The 18,524-nt window shown below is 39.4% G+C and overlaps 1 protein-coding gene and 1 long non-coding RNA gene across 6 annotated transcripts in view; both read right to left on the bottom strand.

Moving 5' to 3' along the window:
• LOC107317510 (uncharacterized) overlaps positions 1–18,524 on the bottom strand; it is a 477,215-nt gene that overhangs the window by 348,522 nt on the left and 110,169 nt on the right. The window lies entirely within an intron of this gene.
• Positions 492–5,400, bottom strand: LOC146759029 (uncharacterized). The gene is made up of 2 exons (XM_085512177.1): positions 2,978–5,400; positions 492–2,941 (listed from the first exon to the last, which is right to left on the bottom strand). Exons 1-2 carry the CDS (start codon positions 4,653–4,655, stop codon positions 1,563–1,565), a joined length of 3,057 nt encoding a protein of 1,018 aa, XP_085368303.1. The 5' UTR covers positions 4,656–5,400; the 3' UTR covers positions 492–1,562.

The following is an 18,524-nucleotide window of genomic DNA, read 5'->3' as shown; positions in this document are numbered from 1 at the left end:
ACTACTTCAGAAGCAGCCCGAACCCCCTCATACACGGCTAAGATCTCCTTCTCAGTTGGAGTGTAGCGCTCCTCAGACCCTTTATATGCTCGACTCCAAAATCCTAGGGGTCGGCCTCGGGTCTCTCCTGAGGCTCTTTGCCACAAACTCCAGGTGGGACCTTTCTCTCAAGCAGCAGTGTAGAGGATGTTCTTCACATCCTGTCCCGTCCGTACTGGCCCCAAGGCCACGGCACGGGCTATTTCTTGTTTTATCTGCTCAAAAGCCTGCTGCTGCTCAGGACCCCATGAGAAATTATTCTTCTTCCGTGTTACCTGATAGAGAGGGCTCACTATGTGGCTGTAGTTTGGGACATGCATTCTCCAAAAGCCCACTACTCCCAGAAAAGATTGGGTCTCTGTTTTATTTGTGGGCGGAGACATAGCAGTGATTTTGTCAATCACATCTGCTGGGATGTGACGACGTCCATCTTGCCATTTTATACCTAAAAACTGGATTTCCTGGGCAGGCCCCTTCACCTTGCTGCGCTTAATGGCAAAACCAGCTTGCAAAAGAATTTGGATTATCTGTTTCCCTTTCTTGGAAACCTCTGCTGCTGTATGGCCCCACACCACAATGTCATCAATATACTGCAAGTGCTCAGGAGCATTACCCTGTTCCAAAACAGCTTGGATCAATCCATGGCAAATTGTTGGGCTGTGCTTCCACCCCTGGGGTAAACGGTTCCAGGTATACTGAATACCTCTCCAGGTAAAAGCAAACTGTGGCCTACATTTTGCAGCCAATGGGATGGAAAAGAAGGCATTAGCAATATCAATGGTGGCATACCACCTAGCTTCTTTTGACTCCAATTCATACTGGAGTTCTAGCATGTCTGGTACAGCAGCACTTAATGGAGGTGTAACTTCATTCAGGCCACGGTAATCTACCGTCAGCCTCCATTCCCCACTGGTTTTACGCACTGGCCATATGGGGCTATTAAAAGGCGAGTGCGTTTTGCTAATCACTCCCTGATTTTCTAATTGGCGAATTAGCTTTTGAATGGGGAGCAATGAGTCCCTATTGGTGCGGTACTGCCGTCTGTGAACCACTTTGGTGGCAATTGGTACCTCTTGGTCTTTTACCTGGAGCAACCCCACAGCAGAAGGATCATCTGACAGACCAGGTAAAGTTGACAGCTGCTTAACACCATTTGTGTTTACAGCAGCTATCCCAAAGGCCCATCGATACCCCTTGGGATCCTTGAAATATCCCATCCTAAGGTAATCGATTCCCAGTATACATGGAGCCTCTGGACCAGTCACAATAGGGTGCATTCGCCAGTTTTTACCAGTGAGGCTTATTTCGGCCTCCAACATAGTCAATTCTTGGGAACCCCCAGTCACTCCATGGATATAAATTGGTTGTGTCCCTTGGTGACTTGAGGGCATTAGGGTGCATTGTGCACCAGTGTCCACCAAGGCTTTATATTTCTGTGGTCGAGATGTGCCAGGCCACTTAATCCACACAGTCCAGTATACTCTGTTGTCCCTTTCCCCCCCCTGGCTGGGGGCAGGGCCCCTCTATTGTTTACCTCGTTGACTTGCAGCAACTGGAACTCTCCCCCGTTTGGAAGAGTTCACCTTGGTGGTTGTTTTGGATTGTAATTCTTTCACTCGTGCCTGAAGTGCAGAAGTGGATGAGTTATACCACTTCTTTATATCCTCCCCATGATTACTCAAGAAATACAACAAAGCAAAACGTATGGTCTTATCATTGTCGTTTGCTTGAATACGAGGTCGTCTCTTTTTTATGGTTGAGATTTTCGATGATACAGGTCGAGAGGAACTCATGTTGTTTAGCTCTCTCAATAGGCGATCGTGGAAATCCTGGTTTCCATCATCTGGTACCACCGTGGATTCATCTACATCAGGCACATTAGCCAATTTGTCAATAATATCACTTTGTGTTTCCTCCACTTTGTCTAACCTTTCCACTATTTTTTTTCCCATTTGGACAATGGCTGAAGTATAAAGCTTAACTTCTGTAGCGCTTATAAATAATTCAAGCTCCTGAAGTCTGCTAATTAGCTCATTTACAAGGGGCTTTCTTTCCCCTTTGCCATATACCAATGCAAGTGCACTGGCATGCTTTTCTGGAGCTGCCTTTGTAAAGTCACGCCACATTTGTCGTGGAACGTGGACTGCTTCAGGATCATGTAATTGGTTTGGATTGTTACGATTGAACTGGGGGCTGTAGAGCATTTCCACCAGAGCCCTTTCTCTCAAAAATTGGATACCTTTCTCCATATCAGTCCATTTCTTTTTCTCAGGCTCCAAGTCCCGTTTAAAGGGGAATCTATCTCTTACCGCTATCAACATCCGCTTCCAGAGGGTGTAGGACCGATTTTGGCATGTGCCTATACCTCTGTCCACACGTGAGTCCCTGGAAATGCTACCCAGTTGGCGAGCTTCACTGCCATCGAGCCACGCACTGTTGGCACCATTGTCCCAGCAGCGAAGTAACCAAGTGACCATATTTTCTTTTGGCTGACGTGTGAAATCCTTTCTCAGATCTCGAATTTCACTCAGTTTAAAAGATCGATCAATAATGGTCGTAATACTTTGCTCACCTTTTGCTCTATCAGGAGTCCCAGGTGTTAATGTTGGCAGCTGAGTTGATGAGGCTGCCCCATCTATAAGTTTGGACTCGAGAAATTCTCGTAAAGAAAATCTAGCTTTTGGCTCCTCGTCTAACTCTGACCCTGACTCTGACGCTTGTGTTATTTCCTCCAGGCGACCTTCCTCCTTTTTCCTCTCTCCTAACTTTCTCTCTCCTAACTTCCTCTGCTCCTCTGACTTCTTCTCTTCCTCGAACATCTTCTTATACTGCTCTAACAACCACTGCTCCGCCGACTTCCTCTGGTCTTCTGACTCCTCCTGCTCTCCTGAGTCCCCCTGACCTCCTGAGTCCCCCTGCTCTCCTGAGTCCCCCTGACCTCCTGAGTCCCCCTGCTCTCCTGAGTCCCCCTGCTCTCCTGAGTCCTGCTCTCCTAACTCCCTCCGCTCTTCTAACTCCTTCTGCATTTTCTCTATCTGAGTTGAAACTCGTTTTTTTTTTCGCCCTCTTACAGGGGCAACCAACATTGTATCTGGTGCCCCCGGTGGTTGGTTAAGTTGGAGTACATACGGTTCAGACTTGAGGGTGTCGCATTCTGCCCTGAGGACGTTATAACTAGACTGGAGGGCGTCGTGCTCAGACTGGAGAGCGTTGTGCTTACACAGGAGGGCGCTGCGCGCTGCCCGGAGATTGTCGTACCCGGACTGGAGGTCTTTGTGTTTGGACTGGAGAGTGTCATACTTGGACCGGAGGGCGCTGTGCTCGGACTGGAGAGTGTCGTGCTCGGACCGGAGGGCATCGCGCTCAGTCTGGAGAGTGTCATGCTCGGACCGGAGGGCGCTGTGCTCGGACTGGAGAGTGTCGTGCTCGGACCGGAGGGCATCGCGCTCAGTCTGGAGAGTGTCATGCTCGGACCGGAGGGCGCTGTACTCGGACTGGAGAGTGTCGTGCTCGGACCGGAGGGCATCGCGCTCAGTCTGGAGAGTGTCATGCTCGGACCGGAGGGTGTCGCAGTTGGATTGGAAGGCATCATACTTGGCCTGGAGGGTGCCGCACTCAGACTGGACGGCGTCATACTTGGACTGAAGAGTGTTGTGCTCGGTCTGGAGGGCATTGTGCTCGGTCCGGAGGGCATCGCGCTCAGTCTGGAGAGTGTTGTACTCGGACCGGAGGGCGCTGTGCTCGGACTGGAGAGTGTTGTGCTCGGACCGGAGGGCGCCGTGCTCGGACTGGAGAGTGTTGAGTTGGGATTGCAGGGAGCTTTTCTCATCCCAAAGTTTTGCTGCGTCAGCTCTAAGATTCTCTTTCTCGTACCAGATTGAGTCTCGTTGGTACAGGAGATCTTTTCTCTCAGCTTCAAAAGCTTTTTCTCTCTCTACCTTCTCAGTCCAAAGTTTTTCTGCCTCAGCTCTAAGACTCTCCTTCTCGGCCCTGAGACTCTCTCTCTCAGCTTCTAAAACTTCCCTCTCAGGAATGGTATTGACTAAGGCCCGATAAGCATTAGCTAGGCCCAAAATCATTTGTGCCTCCTGAGATCTGCCTGAGCCACAACATTCCTGCCTCAAATATGCAATCAAACTCTCAGGATTCTTCAAGTGTTCAGGAGTGAAGCTCCATAACACTGAAGATGTCTGTCCTTTGAGAATCTCTTCAATTCCCTGCCACTCAGTATTCTCTGGTTCTAGGGAAGACTTCCTCCGGATGTTATAAATCCAGATACTGAGTGAGATTATTACAATAATCAACAGTAAGATCAGGGAGATTAAGAGTGTGGCCCACTGATCATTCAAGAACTGCATAAAGGATTCATAGAAAGAAAGAGGAGCACGCTTAAAAATCACCATTTCTGTATAATTAGTTGCATTAGTTGCTCCCTCTGGAGCTGTATACAGATACGAAGTGAGCATTGCTAACCATGCTTTCAATCCATTATACAATTGTATAGCTCCATAAGAAAAAGTGGCTAGCTTAAACATGGCCCAATATGTTCGGAGCGTCTCAAAAAAGGAACCAATGGCACACAGTCCCTGGTAAAACAAATTTAGTAGAGAAAACATCCTTTTTCCTCCAATAGAGAGAAAAAAGTAAAAGAAAACAAAGCTCAGCAGTGTTTATAAAATATACCGGAGTATTGGCAGTCCGCCTGGACTTTCAAGGTCAAGCTCGCAGGTGCAGAATCGCAAACACGAGATAGCTCCTTAACAGGGAAAAAAAACTCGTAGCTCTGTTAAAAGCTAAAAGAGCAACAGAAGAAAACACAGAAAAACAGCAACTCAATTTGCCCGCATTCTCCACCAAAATCTGTCACGGTTTGAACTAAAAATCCACCTGCGTCCGTGACAGGGGGCCGTAGGCCCCGGAGGGGCCCTAGGCCGAAAGGAAAAAGTTAATTAAGAAAAGAAAACAGCGGCAACGATCTAAGGAGGCACACTTATTTACTAAATACTATATCAAAATACAGGATAACACAATATAATACAATATAATTGAAAATTGAGCTAACGAATCAAGCAAAATAGGAGAGAGAATGAGTCCCGTAACCGAGAGGCCTACTGTAAATCTAGGCGAACGGCTGAAGGCTCCCACACACTCCCCTGAACGCCAGAACTCGAAAGACCTCAGTCTGTTCTGCGACAGAGTTAATATAGAGTCCAGGTCCCGTGACCTATCGTGTTGTTCCCTGGGAGATGTAGTCTTCTTCTGATAAGTTGCAGATTCAGTAAAATTATTCATGCTTTATATGATGTTATGATGTGGAATACTGATAGCAAAAATTACAAAATTATTAAACCATGACAGCTTCAAAAATACATTAATTGGTATTTAAAGACTGCTTTCCTGACAATTCATAGTACTCTGGTCTCCCACATTGAGAACAGCAAGGCTTCTTGAAAGGAATCAAGAAAAATATCCATTTAAATAGTCCATTATAATTAAAATACTTCTAACTAGCCTCCTCCTAGAGAAGAGGAGCACTACAGTTTCACAGATGAAATATCAGTTCCTCCTTAGACAGATTTTAAATAAGGTTTAAGTGGGATATCAGTGACTGACTGAAATACGCTCATGTTTCCTTAGCTTCTCCAGAGAGGATTTCCTCAGATTCTAAGTAGAAACAGCCTAATGGATTTCACTCAGCTGTGTTTCTGAACCTATAAAGAAAGTAGGCTCTGCCTTGATGACTTCTTTTGATCAGATATTGAGTTGTTCCTTTGCCTGTAATTTCATTCCTTAACTATTACACGTCAGGTTTTCAGAGGTACTGCACATGAGAACTGTGGCTTCACAAGGAGGGGGACTGTGCCGGATGATTTTTTTCTATGCACAGAGCAACATCTTCACTGATGATATATTGCACTGAAATACACCAAATACATAGGCCGATCCAAAAGTAATGCTTCCAATTTATTTCCATAGAAACTACAACAGATACCAAGAGCAAAACAACACTATTTGATAGATTAAATTCTCAGCTATAAAACACCATTTTTTAATACAGTCACCACCATTAGCTGTGCATTTTCACTAGCGATGAGCAAGAGCCTGTGTGCCATGCTCAAAAAAATATGCACCAGTGGGGGTGACCCATGGTCGCTATTGCCACTGCTGAAACACACAACCCATCACTCACTGTGCTCACATCCATTGTTTGGTCTCCATTAATGCTCTGCAAGTGATGATGAATGGCACTGGGTGCCATTTTGTTGTTGACTGCATCTAGCTCAAGCATAGACTACGTAGACAACAAGAGAACACTGAGGAAGAGAGGGTGCAGTGCAGGACTGACTGCAACTCTCGCACTTACCACACACACAGCTAAATTGAAACCCACGTGTATGACACACTATATGTACTTCTGCTGCTTAGAGAGTAAAACACAGTGCTTGCCAATAATATTTCAACCAACCTACATGTGCATACTTGTGAAAACAGTTCTTGTTGTTAAGCAGTCATGTAAGTTTTTTTATTTCTAGTTATTAAACTTGGGTTTGTGTAATTTCATACACGTTAGTAAGCTGACATATGCACTGAGGAAGAAGTATCCAGAATATATATGTGCTGCTGGTAAATACTGTAATATTCAATGTCTCAAAAAGCTCTCAAAAAGAATAAAATAATTTATGATATTTTTCTAATCAGTATTGTAATTCTGTTTTAATAGTTTCTGCCAATTGCACGAGTTCCTTAAAAATATGGATGCTGATTACTGAAAATTCATTTACTTTTCTAAACTAAGTTGGCTAAGGTAAGGAAAACATAGTTCTATCAGGTCCAAGATCAGTGGAGAATAACTCACTAGGTTACCACACAAGTAGACCAACCCACACAAAGTTCCAGACTGCCACAAGAAGTCTGTTTCTAGGACTTGTGTTGGTTTGTTAGAAGTGCACCAGTGCTTGGCAGCAGTGCACAGAGACAGTGTCAGAATCCATTCTCCAACAGTGCTTCCCTGCTTGCTGTTCCCTTGGTTAAACTTACTTTTCCTTCTTGAAATATCTCCCCTGCAGCATCCTTCTAAACACTTTCCTTCTTAATAATAACAATAATGCTGTAAATCTCAGTGAACAAAATGTGTTTTTTACTCTTTCAGCGTGGAAAATAAAATCTTTAAAACCACAATAACTATTCTCAAAGTGCTAGCGCCAGGTCCTACCAAGCTGTCAGAATTTCTTGTCATAAGGAGTATTTCTAAAAGTACTTTCTTGGCAGATGCAAATTGTCAGAGTAGTCAGAGCTATTTCTACTCAGCTTAGCTAGTTACTGGACCTAAGAACCTGTTCAGGCGTCAGTTAAAAGTTCAGCTTAAAATAGGTTAACATTCATGAGTAAATGGAACATCAGAGTTATGAGAGGTATCAAAGTCCCGGTGTGCGTTCACTGCATGGATTCCAGGATACTTCAACCCAGTTGTTTACAGCTGATGATCCTATTTAGCATGCTAATTCTAGCTCCTACTGAAATGGCAGGAAGACAAGACCTTAACTTGCTACAATTCATTTCTATATCACCGAGACCATTTCAGCTCACTGAAATGTTCAGTCAGAGAAGTTTTCATTACTCTTTGGTTAATTTGGCAGTTAATGTCCTCGAGCGCTACATTCCTGTGTCCATTTAAAAATGTGAAGGAAAAAAAAAAAAAAAAAAAAAGGTTGCCCTTATTTAGGATACAATCTCTGAGCCGATCATTTGAAAAATCTTCATTTGCAATTGCTCGGGTGGATGGTGAAACCATTTCCTGAATAACACTGCTGGCCTTCCAGATTAGACATTAGAAAGGCTGTATTAATTTTAGATCAGTGTTCTTTTAATAAAACAGCACAGCAGTAAACACGAAAAATAACAGTTTCATGCCTAAGGTACTACAAATTAGTGAAATATAATGTTCTTCTACCAATGTTTCTTGCTGTTTTATCGTCAACTGATAAATGTTGGACTTTCTTTCCCTCCTGTGCTCTGAGCATTTGTTACACTTACACATTTTACAGTTCTCTAATATTTTTGCAATACATTTTCCTGAATCAGCTGATGACATTTAATGGAATGTTTAGGACACGAAATAAAACAGTAAATGCTTTTGCTTATTCTGGAGAAGAAAAAAAAACACACACACACACAAAACTGTTCGTTTAGATTGGTTTTCAAATTAAAAACTATGGTGGTATACCCAGCATTTTTGCTTCTGCTATACATACTGAAATATAAGTGCTTCTTATGCAATACTGCAGCATAAGTACAAATAACAAGCGTTTGTACTTTACAAGCAAGCCATATGATTAAGGAGGTATTAATGAAGTGAAACAAAACCTCGGTGCTAGAATGTAATAGTCCATGAAATTCTTATGGGGAGAATGGGAATCTGCAGTGAATAAATATTAACCTAAACAGTATAGAAACAAAAAAATGCATTTTTAGAGCCAAAATTTTGGTTAAAACTGCTGACTACTTAAGGAAACTCTATTTGCATACCACAGGGCTCCATCTGCTGTGGAAAATATAAGCTGCAAGAATGATTTAATATTTAATAGAAGTAGTGGCCGTTGTTAATTATAATTTGCACATTTACAAATCAGCACTGATAGCAATACAAATTATGAAATATAAGGGTGTTATGTTGGATACTGGGGAAAATAAGATGACAGACAAAGTTAATGGAGTATCCCTAACAACAGCTCTGTCAGAACACATCAGAGAAGTAATCCAGTTACAAAGAGCCTGCAATGGAAAATCTATTTAAAATATTAAAATGCTGTTTGGTAAAAGCTTTTTCATAGTGCATTTTACTTAAACAGTTGCTTATTGCTCATGGGTCATTAGCTGTAAACCCAGATGCATTCGCAAACTGCTGTTTGAAAGAACAGTAAAAATTAAACAAGAAATATAATTCTCCAACATTTGTCTTGAAATTTAGAATCAGTTTACTGCAGATTACAGATGGAAAAATGATGTCAGCTACTTCCAAAACAGGTGATATTACTGTTGCAATAACGAGATATTTCTTTTCCTACAAGAGAGTAGCCAGCTATAGGGAAACTGACTCTACTGAAAAATGTTCCAGCCCTCTAAGGCACTCCAAGTGCATTAAGAGAGCAATACACAGGGACAGCCAGCCCAATGCCATAGGCTCGGCTTTAGTTTAAGACTTTATATTACTTTAATTCCAATACTGAAGCTATAAATTGACTCTTATTTAGCAAAAGCACAGAAATTACCATTGATTGTTTTCATAAATCTTCTGTTTCACCTCGCTTTTCTCATCATCGTGTTATATGGATTACAGATAGAAACCATTAATGCACAAATGCTTTAATAGCAACTTTGCTCACTGAGTCATTCCTGTTGCTACCCATTTCTGTGTTTTAACAGCAGTAAGGTGCAATGTAACCCCATTTTATTCAAGCAGCAGTTCAGTGTTTACACGGAAACATCACATATGAGACATGAGACATAAATAGATACAAGGCAAAAGCACACAGTACTGTAAATAAGCAGTTTTGCACTTATATGCACTATGTATAAGCCAAACATTCCCCTGCTGTATAATCAAATCACATTGTCATACGCAATAGCTGTTTCCTTAAAGTCCAGCAGTTTAACAATCATGTATTAGTCTGGAAGTCTGTTTGTGTGTGTTTAAAGCTTTCTAAGGTCAAACATCCTTGTCTGCTCTAGCATGCAGTTCCCAAAGTCCCAGAGACTGGAAAAGGCCCTTGTGAGTGTCAGACAGAAAGCAGAAAGTTGAAACTTTTCTCAAAATAAAAAACCAAACATGTAAAAAGATACGTTCTCCGGGATCTACTCATTATATTGCTGGCCTAGAAAAGATTTGCATAATTCCCATGCATAGTTTTTTGTAGAGTCTGCATAAAACAACTACTCTGCAAGATTAATAAAAATTATGCAAAAAGGAAGGATGTGAGAGTTGGCAAGATGTCTCTTACCAGATATGTTGATGGCAATGGCCTGGGTAACCAAAAACACTCTTACACAAGTACAGTAATGTAGTTATGACACCATCATGAGCTTACAACAATCTTTTAGTTCCCTCCACTTATTTTTAACATGGTTTGTTCTCTAACCAGAAAAACTGCATTTAGTCTTCACCTTGTTACTAACTCCCTGACAGGACATGTAAACATACACAGTCAATGTTTGTTTTGCTGGAATGCCTAAGACCTTTGGCTATATTAACTTCAATCACAGCATCATCACCACTCCAAATTATGCTTCTCTTGAGCATCAAATGGAAAACAGTATTTCAGTGTCAAAAACAGTACCCACTAGTGCATAATCAGCATTTGCCCACTTTAGGCTCATCCTTCCTTCCCTTACTGGTTGGTTTCTACAAATAAAATCTTTTGCTATTTTTGACTCTGAGTCTATTTATTGTGATGCAATCAGAAAGGTGATTAAAATTCTATCAAAATTAATGCCAACAATTGTATAATGTACTCATATTTTTTTAATTTTTTTTTAAATGAATCTATTTCCTTGTGCTTTATGGGGTCTGTAAGGATCACCAGCTCTTCTCAAAAAGATGTGAAGATGAGAAAGATAAAAGATCCAGAAGTTTAGGCAGTCTATTCTAGGTCAAGATGCCAATGCCTCTCTTGACCACTGATACAGCCTACAGTATTTGAGGGCAACCTGTACTTTCTGCTAGCCAAGAATTCTCCTTCACAAAGAAAAGATGTTGTAAGCATAACACTGATTGCTGCAAGCTTCTCTCTTGCAAAAAAACAAAAATCTCTGATTAGCAGCAAAAATTAAGAAATGAAAAATAAAAATAAAGTGGTTCATGCATAGCAATGCAATTCTGTTTTATGATAAACAGGCCAAAATAGCATAATTTACAGATATTTTTACATTCTCTTTGTGCTATGCCAGCAGTGCAAAGGGGAAATAAAAACTATCTTAACACAAGCCTGAAAATGTCCTTCTAATTTGGAGCTCCTCAGACCACGACAAAACCTAGATCACCTGATCTCAGTTCATGAGTACTATGCGTAACATGACAAAGAAGGAACACAGCAAGAACAGGAAATATCTCTTCAGCATGGTTAGTGAAGCAGCTCTTTGGCAGCTGTTACTCAATTTGGTACTGCTATCTCTATTTATACTGGAGACTGTTTTTTCCTTCAGGGATCTCCAGGGTCAGGACATCAGAAAAGTGTCGAAAAATCACCTACTTATAAATTCCCTGTTCTTTCAATTGTAATTCAACTGTATCAGATTCTGATCCAGTAAACATATGAAATTCCACCCTAAATCATACAGAAAGTCCATTAATGGCTTAATGACCATTGGTACTTCATTACACTGAGCAGCATAATATTCTGTGGGGGATGGAGGAATAAGAAAATTTCTACTAGTTTCTACTTTCTACTAACTTTCTACTAACTGCAAGTCCTAGTCTCTCTGTATTTATTGTAGCTTACTAAGCCTATGTCACTTTAATATCTTTACCTTCATTTATTATGCTAGTGGTCAGATCGAACAGCCACACAGGTTGAGATTTCCAGAGATTAAATAAGACATAACTCCTATTTGCTTCTTGAAAATCTCTTCTGCAGTAAACATTTTCATTCTTGGTCAAATATACATTTCTCAGAAAACATCTACCAAATTTACGGGTGTTCCTTCAAAATCAGTATAGCATTTTCACACAATAACCTATAGTAAGTATAAAGAACCTGCTCTGTTCCTTAAGAATTGTAATTTCTTGCTCAAAAAAAAAAAAAAACCCCACAAAAGTAGAAATGTATACAGTAAATTTCCTTCTTCACTTTGTTTCTTGATCATGACATGAAAGGAATAAAAGATTGCTTGGATGGTGAAGGTGTTTCCTTTTGCATAATTATACTGCACTTGACAAACATAATGAAAGATCCTACAATGCAGGAACCATTATTCCCTAGTCCTGTAGATATAAATAAATTAAAAAGGCCAGAATTTATTGAAAGGTATCTAAAACCCTACTTCCAGCTAGGCTAGCACATTCAGTTGTACTGGCACTTTCTGAAGACCAGCAGTGTTCTACAGCAAAATAACAATGTAGCATCCCAGAGAAATGCTTGTGGTTTACATATTTCTCTTGAATCTAATCACACTGGGGATCCATCCAAACCTTGGAATTTTCAAAAGCTGGTAAAATACAAAGAATAGTCAAATACTAAGAAGCTATTAGAGAAATAGGACTTGAATGCTTCCGTCAGGGCACAGAGCAGGTAGGCTCATGAGTTTCAGCAGAAATTTCAGATTAGATCTGAATGATGTCCTGAAGGACACCACGTCCCTTTCTCTGTGCCAAGTCATCTGGACTTCTGATAGCTATATTTTAATAGTCTCTTTAGGTAGTAAATATTTTATTTGGACTTCTTACTTTGAAGTTTACAAATTTAAATGTATTGACCTATGCAAAAGAAACTCTAAGAAAATTCAAGTTAAGATACAATATACTGTGTCCCAAACAACCTTGACCTAAGAATATTTTAAAATAGTCTCATATTTTTAAACATAAAGTCCTGAATAACATACAGTGCCTCAAAAAAGCAATAAGCCATCACGTAAAAGTTCAGTGATACTACACAACTCATTGAACATCCAGCTATGACCGTCTTTCAGGCAAGTGATATAAGATATTAATGTTTTATACAGGAACAGTAGCAGATAGCAAAAGTACTGGATACCTGTTGATTGAAAGAAAATCTGTAGCTGCAATGAACTCTTAACACCAGCAATTCTCTGGGAATAGACCAGCTAAAAGAAACTGAACTGTCAAAGCCTGCCACCTAAAATGTAATCCAAATCCTTTATTCCTCCAATTTCTGACTGAAATCACTCTATTTGAATGATTTCATAATCACTTATGATTTTCAAATTTCCTTAAATACTGTTAAAATCAATAAGAATGGGTGCATGCATAAAAGCACATTCCTAAATGCCTTGCTTAGAAGATTATTGATGCCTTCAAATGAGATTGCAAGCCACAGCAGATCTGGCCCTCCTTATCCATCCATTCCCCAGAGGTAATGCTGTCTCAGTAACATTATGTCTGCCTGTTGGCACTCGATCAGCAGTTTACCAAATAATAGCAGAAAGATTTCCATTTTGGAATCCAGGACAGACCCATGAGATGAACTGATTCAATGACCATAGCTACTATCAGCTGTACCAGATAGGTCAGAGTTTGTGAGAAATACAGAGAATCTTTACAGAAACAGCCCATAGCCACAAACTCAGTCAAAAAAACCACCTCTGAATTGATATCCAGTTTGATAAAGGCCAAGAATAGACATTGAAACATCAGTCTCCTCTAATACACTGACAAATAATGATGTCTTTTCTAGAAATGTCTCTTTGTTTCTTCATTGTGTGGTTGTTTTCCTTTATTGTTTTTATTTTTAAACACAGGAACTGTACCTGTTCTTGGGAATAAGAGGAAGTTAAGAATTCTGGTTTACCCAGAGAAAAAGCCTTCAGGTTCTTCTGGACATTTCACTAAACATTTCAACAATTCTTTTTCTGGTATTATACCTATAGCCAACTACTTTTTATATAAATTATCTTACAGTGTTACAGGTAATGTCTTGACCAGGTACAGATGCATGCAGATGGGGAAAATGCAGCAAAAAAAGGAAGTTAACAAATTGGGAAACAAACAAACAACAACAAAAAACAAAAACCACCAAACAGAACATACAACATCATAAAAATAAAAACATGGCTGCAGAAAGAGTAACTCAGGTTGGGGGCATCCACAGCCTTACTGGGCAACCTGTTCTAGTGTCTCACCACCCCCACAGTAAGAATTTCTTCTTAATATCTACTCTAAATCTCCCCTCTTCTAGTTTAGAGCCACTTCCCCTCATCCTATCGCTAAATGTCCTTATTTTCTTGAAGTTCCATGCACTAAAATGCCATTAAGTCTCTAACTTCCCTATACTTTTATAGATGGTCTCATAAACATCCCGTGAAAATGGGGTGAGATTTCCAGGACTGATCTGACTTAGGTTAAAGTCATAGGAATTTTACCATTAACTTAAATGTGACCATTTAAGGCAATGCTAAGTGCTTTTGAAAATCCGATCTGTAATCGCCTTTCAAATTGATGGTTCAGAAAACTGGACCAAAAAAAAAAAAAAAAAAAGGAAAAAAAAAAAAGCAGATTTACAATTATTGCTTATTTTTAAATCTATACATCAGCAACGTGTGAACATGATAGAGTCTGTGCAAATATAAGGATAAATGCATGCATACATATAAATGAACTGAATTTCTGTGTTGACAGATTATTTGCCAAGTTAAAACCAAAAGTGATTTGAAATTACCACAATATTACACTGAATAAAGAGGATTTATAATGGAAATACTAGAAGAATCTCTGTAATAGGCATCCTCGTATGCACTTCTGCAACAACGTATATTTTACTCTTTTCAGTTAGTGCTGTTTTTCTCCTTTCTCTGAATATTTGAGAACAGTAAGTGAAATGTTAATTTTTTTTAAGTCAGAACCATCTAGCTAAACCATCCAAATCATTTTTGTATACAGAGATTTTATTTCTAATCTTTCTCTGCAAGCTGCTTTGTTAAATCCTTATGACAACTTTTATGCATAATGCATAAAATAAACTTTACCAATATTTAACACACTTTTATAAACATGTAAAACCCCTTTATAAGTGAGATGACACACTGCAGGGCATGCAGTTGCAGTGCACTGGGAAACCACACTTCCTAAATGACTGAAGGCATCTGCTTCATGCCATTAATTTCTCAACATTCAACACGTACAGCTATCTTAGAATAGCAGTGTATTATATTATCTATCATTTTTAATAGTCAAGTAGATTTTATTGCATGTATTAGATGCATGCTATTAAAATCTACAGTGTTGTTTGTTGGTTTTGTTTCTTGTTTTGTTTTTTTTTTTGTTTGTTTGTTTGTTTTTTAATTCTGGGAATATCTGTATTCCCTAAAGGAATAGGAAGAGAAAAATATAGCTGCTTCTTTTATCTAAATACTTTGTATTAGCAAGTAAATACTTATAACAGTATATGCTAACAAGGAATCGCTCAAAAATGGTTGCTATAAATCTTCCTTACTGAAGAGGCAAAGAAATCACAACAATAACAGTGTATCACTACCCTATGTCACTGAAATGATTTGTTTTACTCCTTTAATCTTCACCATATCTAAACTGACTATAATAAATGAATAATTACTCTGAATACAGTGCAGTTAATTGAAAAACTGCTTGAAGTATAAAACCAAGAAATCATAACAACAAATACAAGGTTTAGTCAGTGTTTAGGAACTTGTCTTTGTCAATAATTTTTAAGGTTCAGTGTAAATGATACTGTTTACCATTGTACATCATCTAACATTACTCTAGAAAGTCATGAATTATTTCAGACTGCCTATGAATATTAATAGTCTTTAGAGTCATGGTATTTCATCAGCATACACCCAAGTATTAAAGTCTTATGGGGTTTGACTTCTCAAAATGAAACCAATTTAATTCAAGTTTGTTTTATTCTCTAAGCCTGATTTTGAAGTCCAGAGAGGATGTACACTTCTGTGTGTGAATCTCAGGATTTACCTGAATTTGAAATGTATGTCACCTAATATAGGCATAGGCTGATTTTCAAAAGATCCATCTGGACACTCATGTTTTATCATATGTCTAAAAATGTCATATTCCTGAAAGGAGTTTACGTTAGAGCTGGGACAAGCAAAATTATGTTCCTGTTTCCTGTCTGAAAACAGACAAGCAAACAAACAGAAAACACAGTCCTTTCTTTGATATTGTACATTTGTTAATCAACATTTGAAAAGAGAGTTTAAAAACTGTCTTAACGAAGGACACTGTTAAAAGATAAGCCATTAATTACACTGGACAATAAAAAATTCCCATTTGATGATCCCTTAAAACCCGTAAGTCCAGAATTTGCAATGATGCTGGGCAATATGGATTTTTCTTTCTTGAAAACGAACACTTAGTACTAAAAGCTTACACAAGAGTAAGTGCACTTACCCAGTTCTGTCTCCATTGAACCTGACCTGCAGATTGCTTGTTTCACTCCTAGAAGTGTTGTCATAAATTTGACTAGGACCGAGGTTAAAAAGAAACACTATGTGTAAAATAGATTCCATGCAGAATACACAAGAAGAAATGCTACCACTCTTTCCATACACATTCTTGTGCAGCACTGCTGTTACTTTATTCATAACACAAGCCAGAAGCACCAGGTTTGAAATTAGGTTACCACAGCAGAGGGCAATACTGCTCTCAGGCAATCGCATATGTCCTTAGCAAACTGCAGTATATATACAATTACTGCACAGGCAAGTCACAGTGTTGGCCATAAAACTCCAACTCTATAATCAATATCTCCACTCATGTAAAAGGAAAGATCATACTTTAAGTGTAGCTATTACACCACTGTCATCTCCTACAGAAAACTCACTATTTACGTAGCCCTGTAAAACAATTTAGACATATATTTACTGTATAGTCTATAACCAACTTGCACTAAAGACAGAGGAAACATTCCATTATTTAACTCCAAGTTAAAATAACAAGCTACAAGATCCAGCAGGGCCAAAAGTTCTTGCTGACAGTCACAGCATACAGATGCTGTTGTTCCCTTTGGGAACTTTCCCTTCTACTGGTGGTTATTTCATCATCGCTCATGGCAGCCTCATGATTTCTGGGATAATGACTCCTGCTTCTGAGCATGTTATTTGTACACAACAAATATCTGTTACTGTATGACAATTATCCAGCAAATCAGCCTAAAACTTCTTTGGAAAACACGTAAGAAATTTTGAATAGTCAGAACAAAATAGTTAGGAAAAAAGAACGGGCTCAGTTAATTCAGCCCTAGCAGACTAGAACTAACTAAATCCTATGAATACTGCTAGTGCTATTCCTATAGCTCAACTGAGCAGGGGAATGGCTGAGGCAGCAAGGTCACCTCACCCCACTGGCCAGGCAAAGCTTTTTCTCTCATTAAGGCAAAATCCAGCAGCTGGCCACAGTCCTCCCTATACTAACTTACACTCAGATGGCACAGTGAAAGAGATTCACAGCCTGCCAAATATTTGCTGATGGTAGTTGCATCAGGAAATTCAACACTCTTAAACTTAAGTCCAGGTTTCTGGAGCAACTTCTAGCTTCTGACCTTTTGGTTTTCTGCCTCAAAACACATCATGTTCTTTGTTGTGTCAACATGTCACATCTACTACTGTACTCTTTTCCTTATCACCGATCCTTTTCAGTTCAAACCTCTTCCCTAGAAAAGCTTTCTTCTCCCACTCATTCCCATTATTTCTCATTGCTAATTCTGTGTCCATCAGATGTTTCTACTTTTCTCTATTGTCCAGCTGATTTCTTCCAACAGCAACTTCTTATGCAAGTTCTTACCACAGTTTTACCCGGATGCATAAGAACAAACCTATTCAGCATTTCTGCAGGCCTGAAGCACAGTATCTTCAGATCAGATGGATTCTCCAAGGAAAAAGAAAAAAAGAAAAAAAACATCTTTCTCTGCCTGTAGACACAACACTTATGCTGATATGTGTAACGAGCATATTTAGGATAAATTTTAAGACCAGGTAACCCCTTAAAAATTTCAACACTCTTGGCAGAAAAAGAGCTTTTCAGTAAGCAACAATATTCTGTGAGCAGACAGAATTTTTCTCTTCATAATCTTCAGTTGGGAATGAGTAGCGTTAGAGCTTATGCATCAGAAATACTGTGTTTAGGACTGATGCCTATTATGGAAAGTGCCAACAAAGATACTGAAGTTTATTAGAATTGTAAAGTACTAATCTATCAGTAGCAAAAGACAATTATTAGTGGAATTGTTTCTAAACTCTGATGATTTCAACAAGAAACATGATGAGGGAGTCACCCACAAACTGTTCTTTCATTTGGCAACAAGGGACATAACACTCATAACCAAAAAAGAACAAAGGCCTTGCAATCTCAGCTTGGTAAAGGAGGAAGAACGTGTCTCATGCGATTACATCAAGGACTCTGGATCTTAAAAGGTACAGATTGTGGCAGGCTGAGCTAACAAATCCAGCAGGGCAGGAGCTGCCATGGTCAGTAAGTTTTGGGCAAAGAAAAACATGGAAAACTGATGCTTTCCCACCTACTAGAAACTACTATTGCCATAGGGAATCTTGTTCTGTGGCTATAATCCCCTGTAGTTTGGACTCTCGGTAGGATATTTCTTTTCTGATGACCACCTTCTGCCTGACCAACATGTGAAAATGGGAAGATGTTTGGAGAAAAAGGAAATAAGATTTAAAACCAGACAACAGAAGTATTGTAAAAATTCTCTAAATATATGAAGAAGAAAAAAAAAACACCACAGAAATGGAAGGTTAAAACCATCTCCTAGAAAGATGCACCTCCT

The sequence above is a fragment of the Coturnix japonica genome, chromosome 11, assembly GCF_054131305.1.
Source record: "Coturnix japonica strain WE chromosome 11, WE-NBRP24, whole genome shotgun sequence".
In the NCBI taxonomy this organism is placed as follows: domain Eukaryota; kingdom Metazoa; phylum Chordata; class Aves; order Galliformes; family Phasianidae; genus Coturnix; species Coturnix japonica.
Note: the sequence above shows the minus strand (reverse complement) of the source record. Positions and strands in the feature narration are given on the sequence as shown.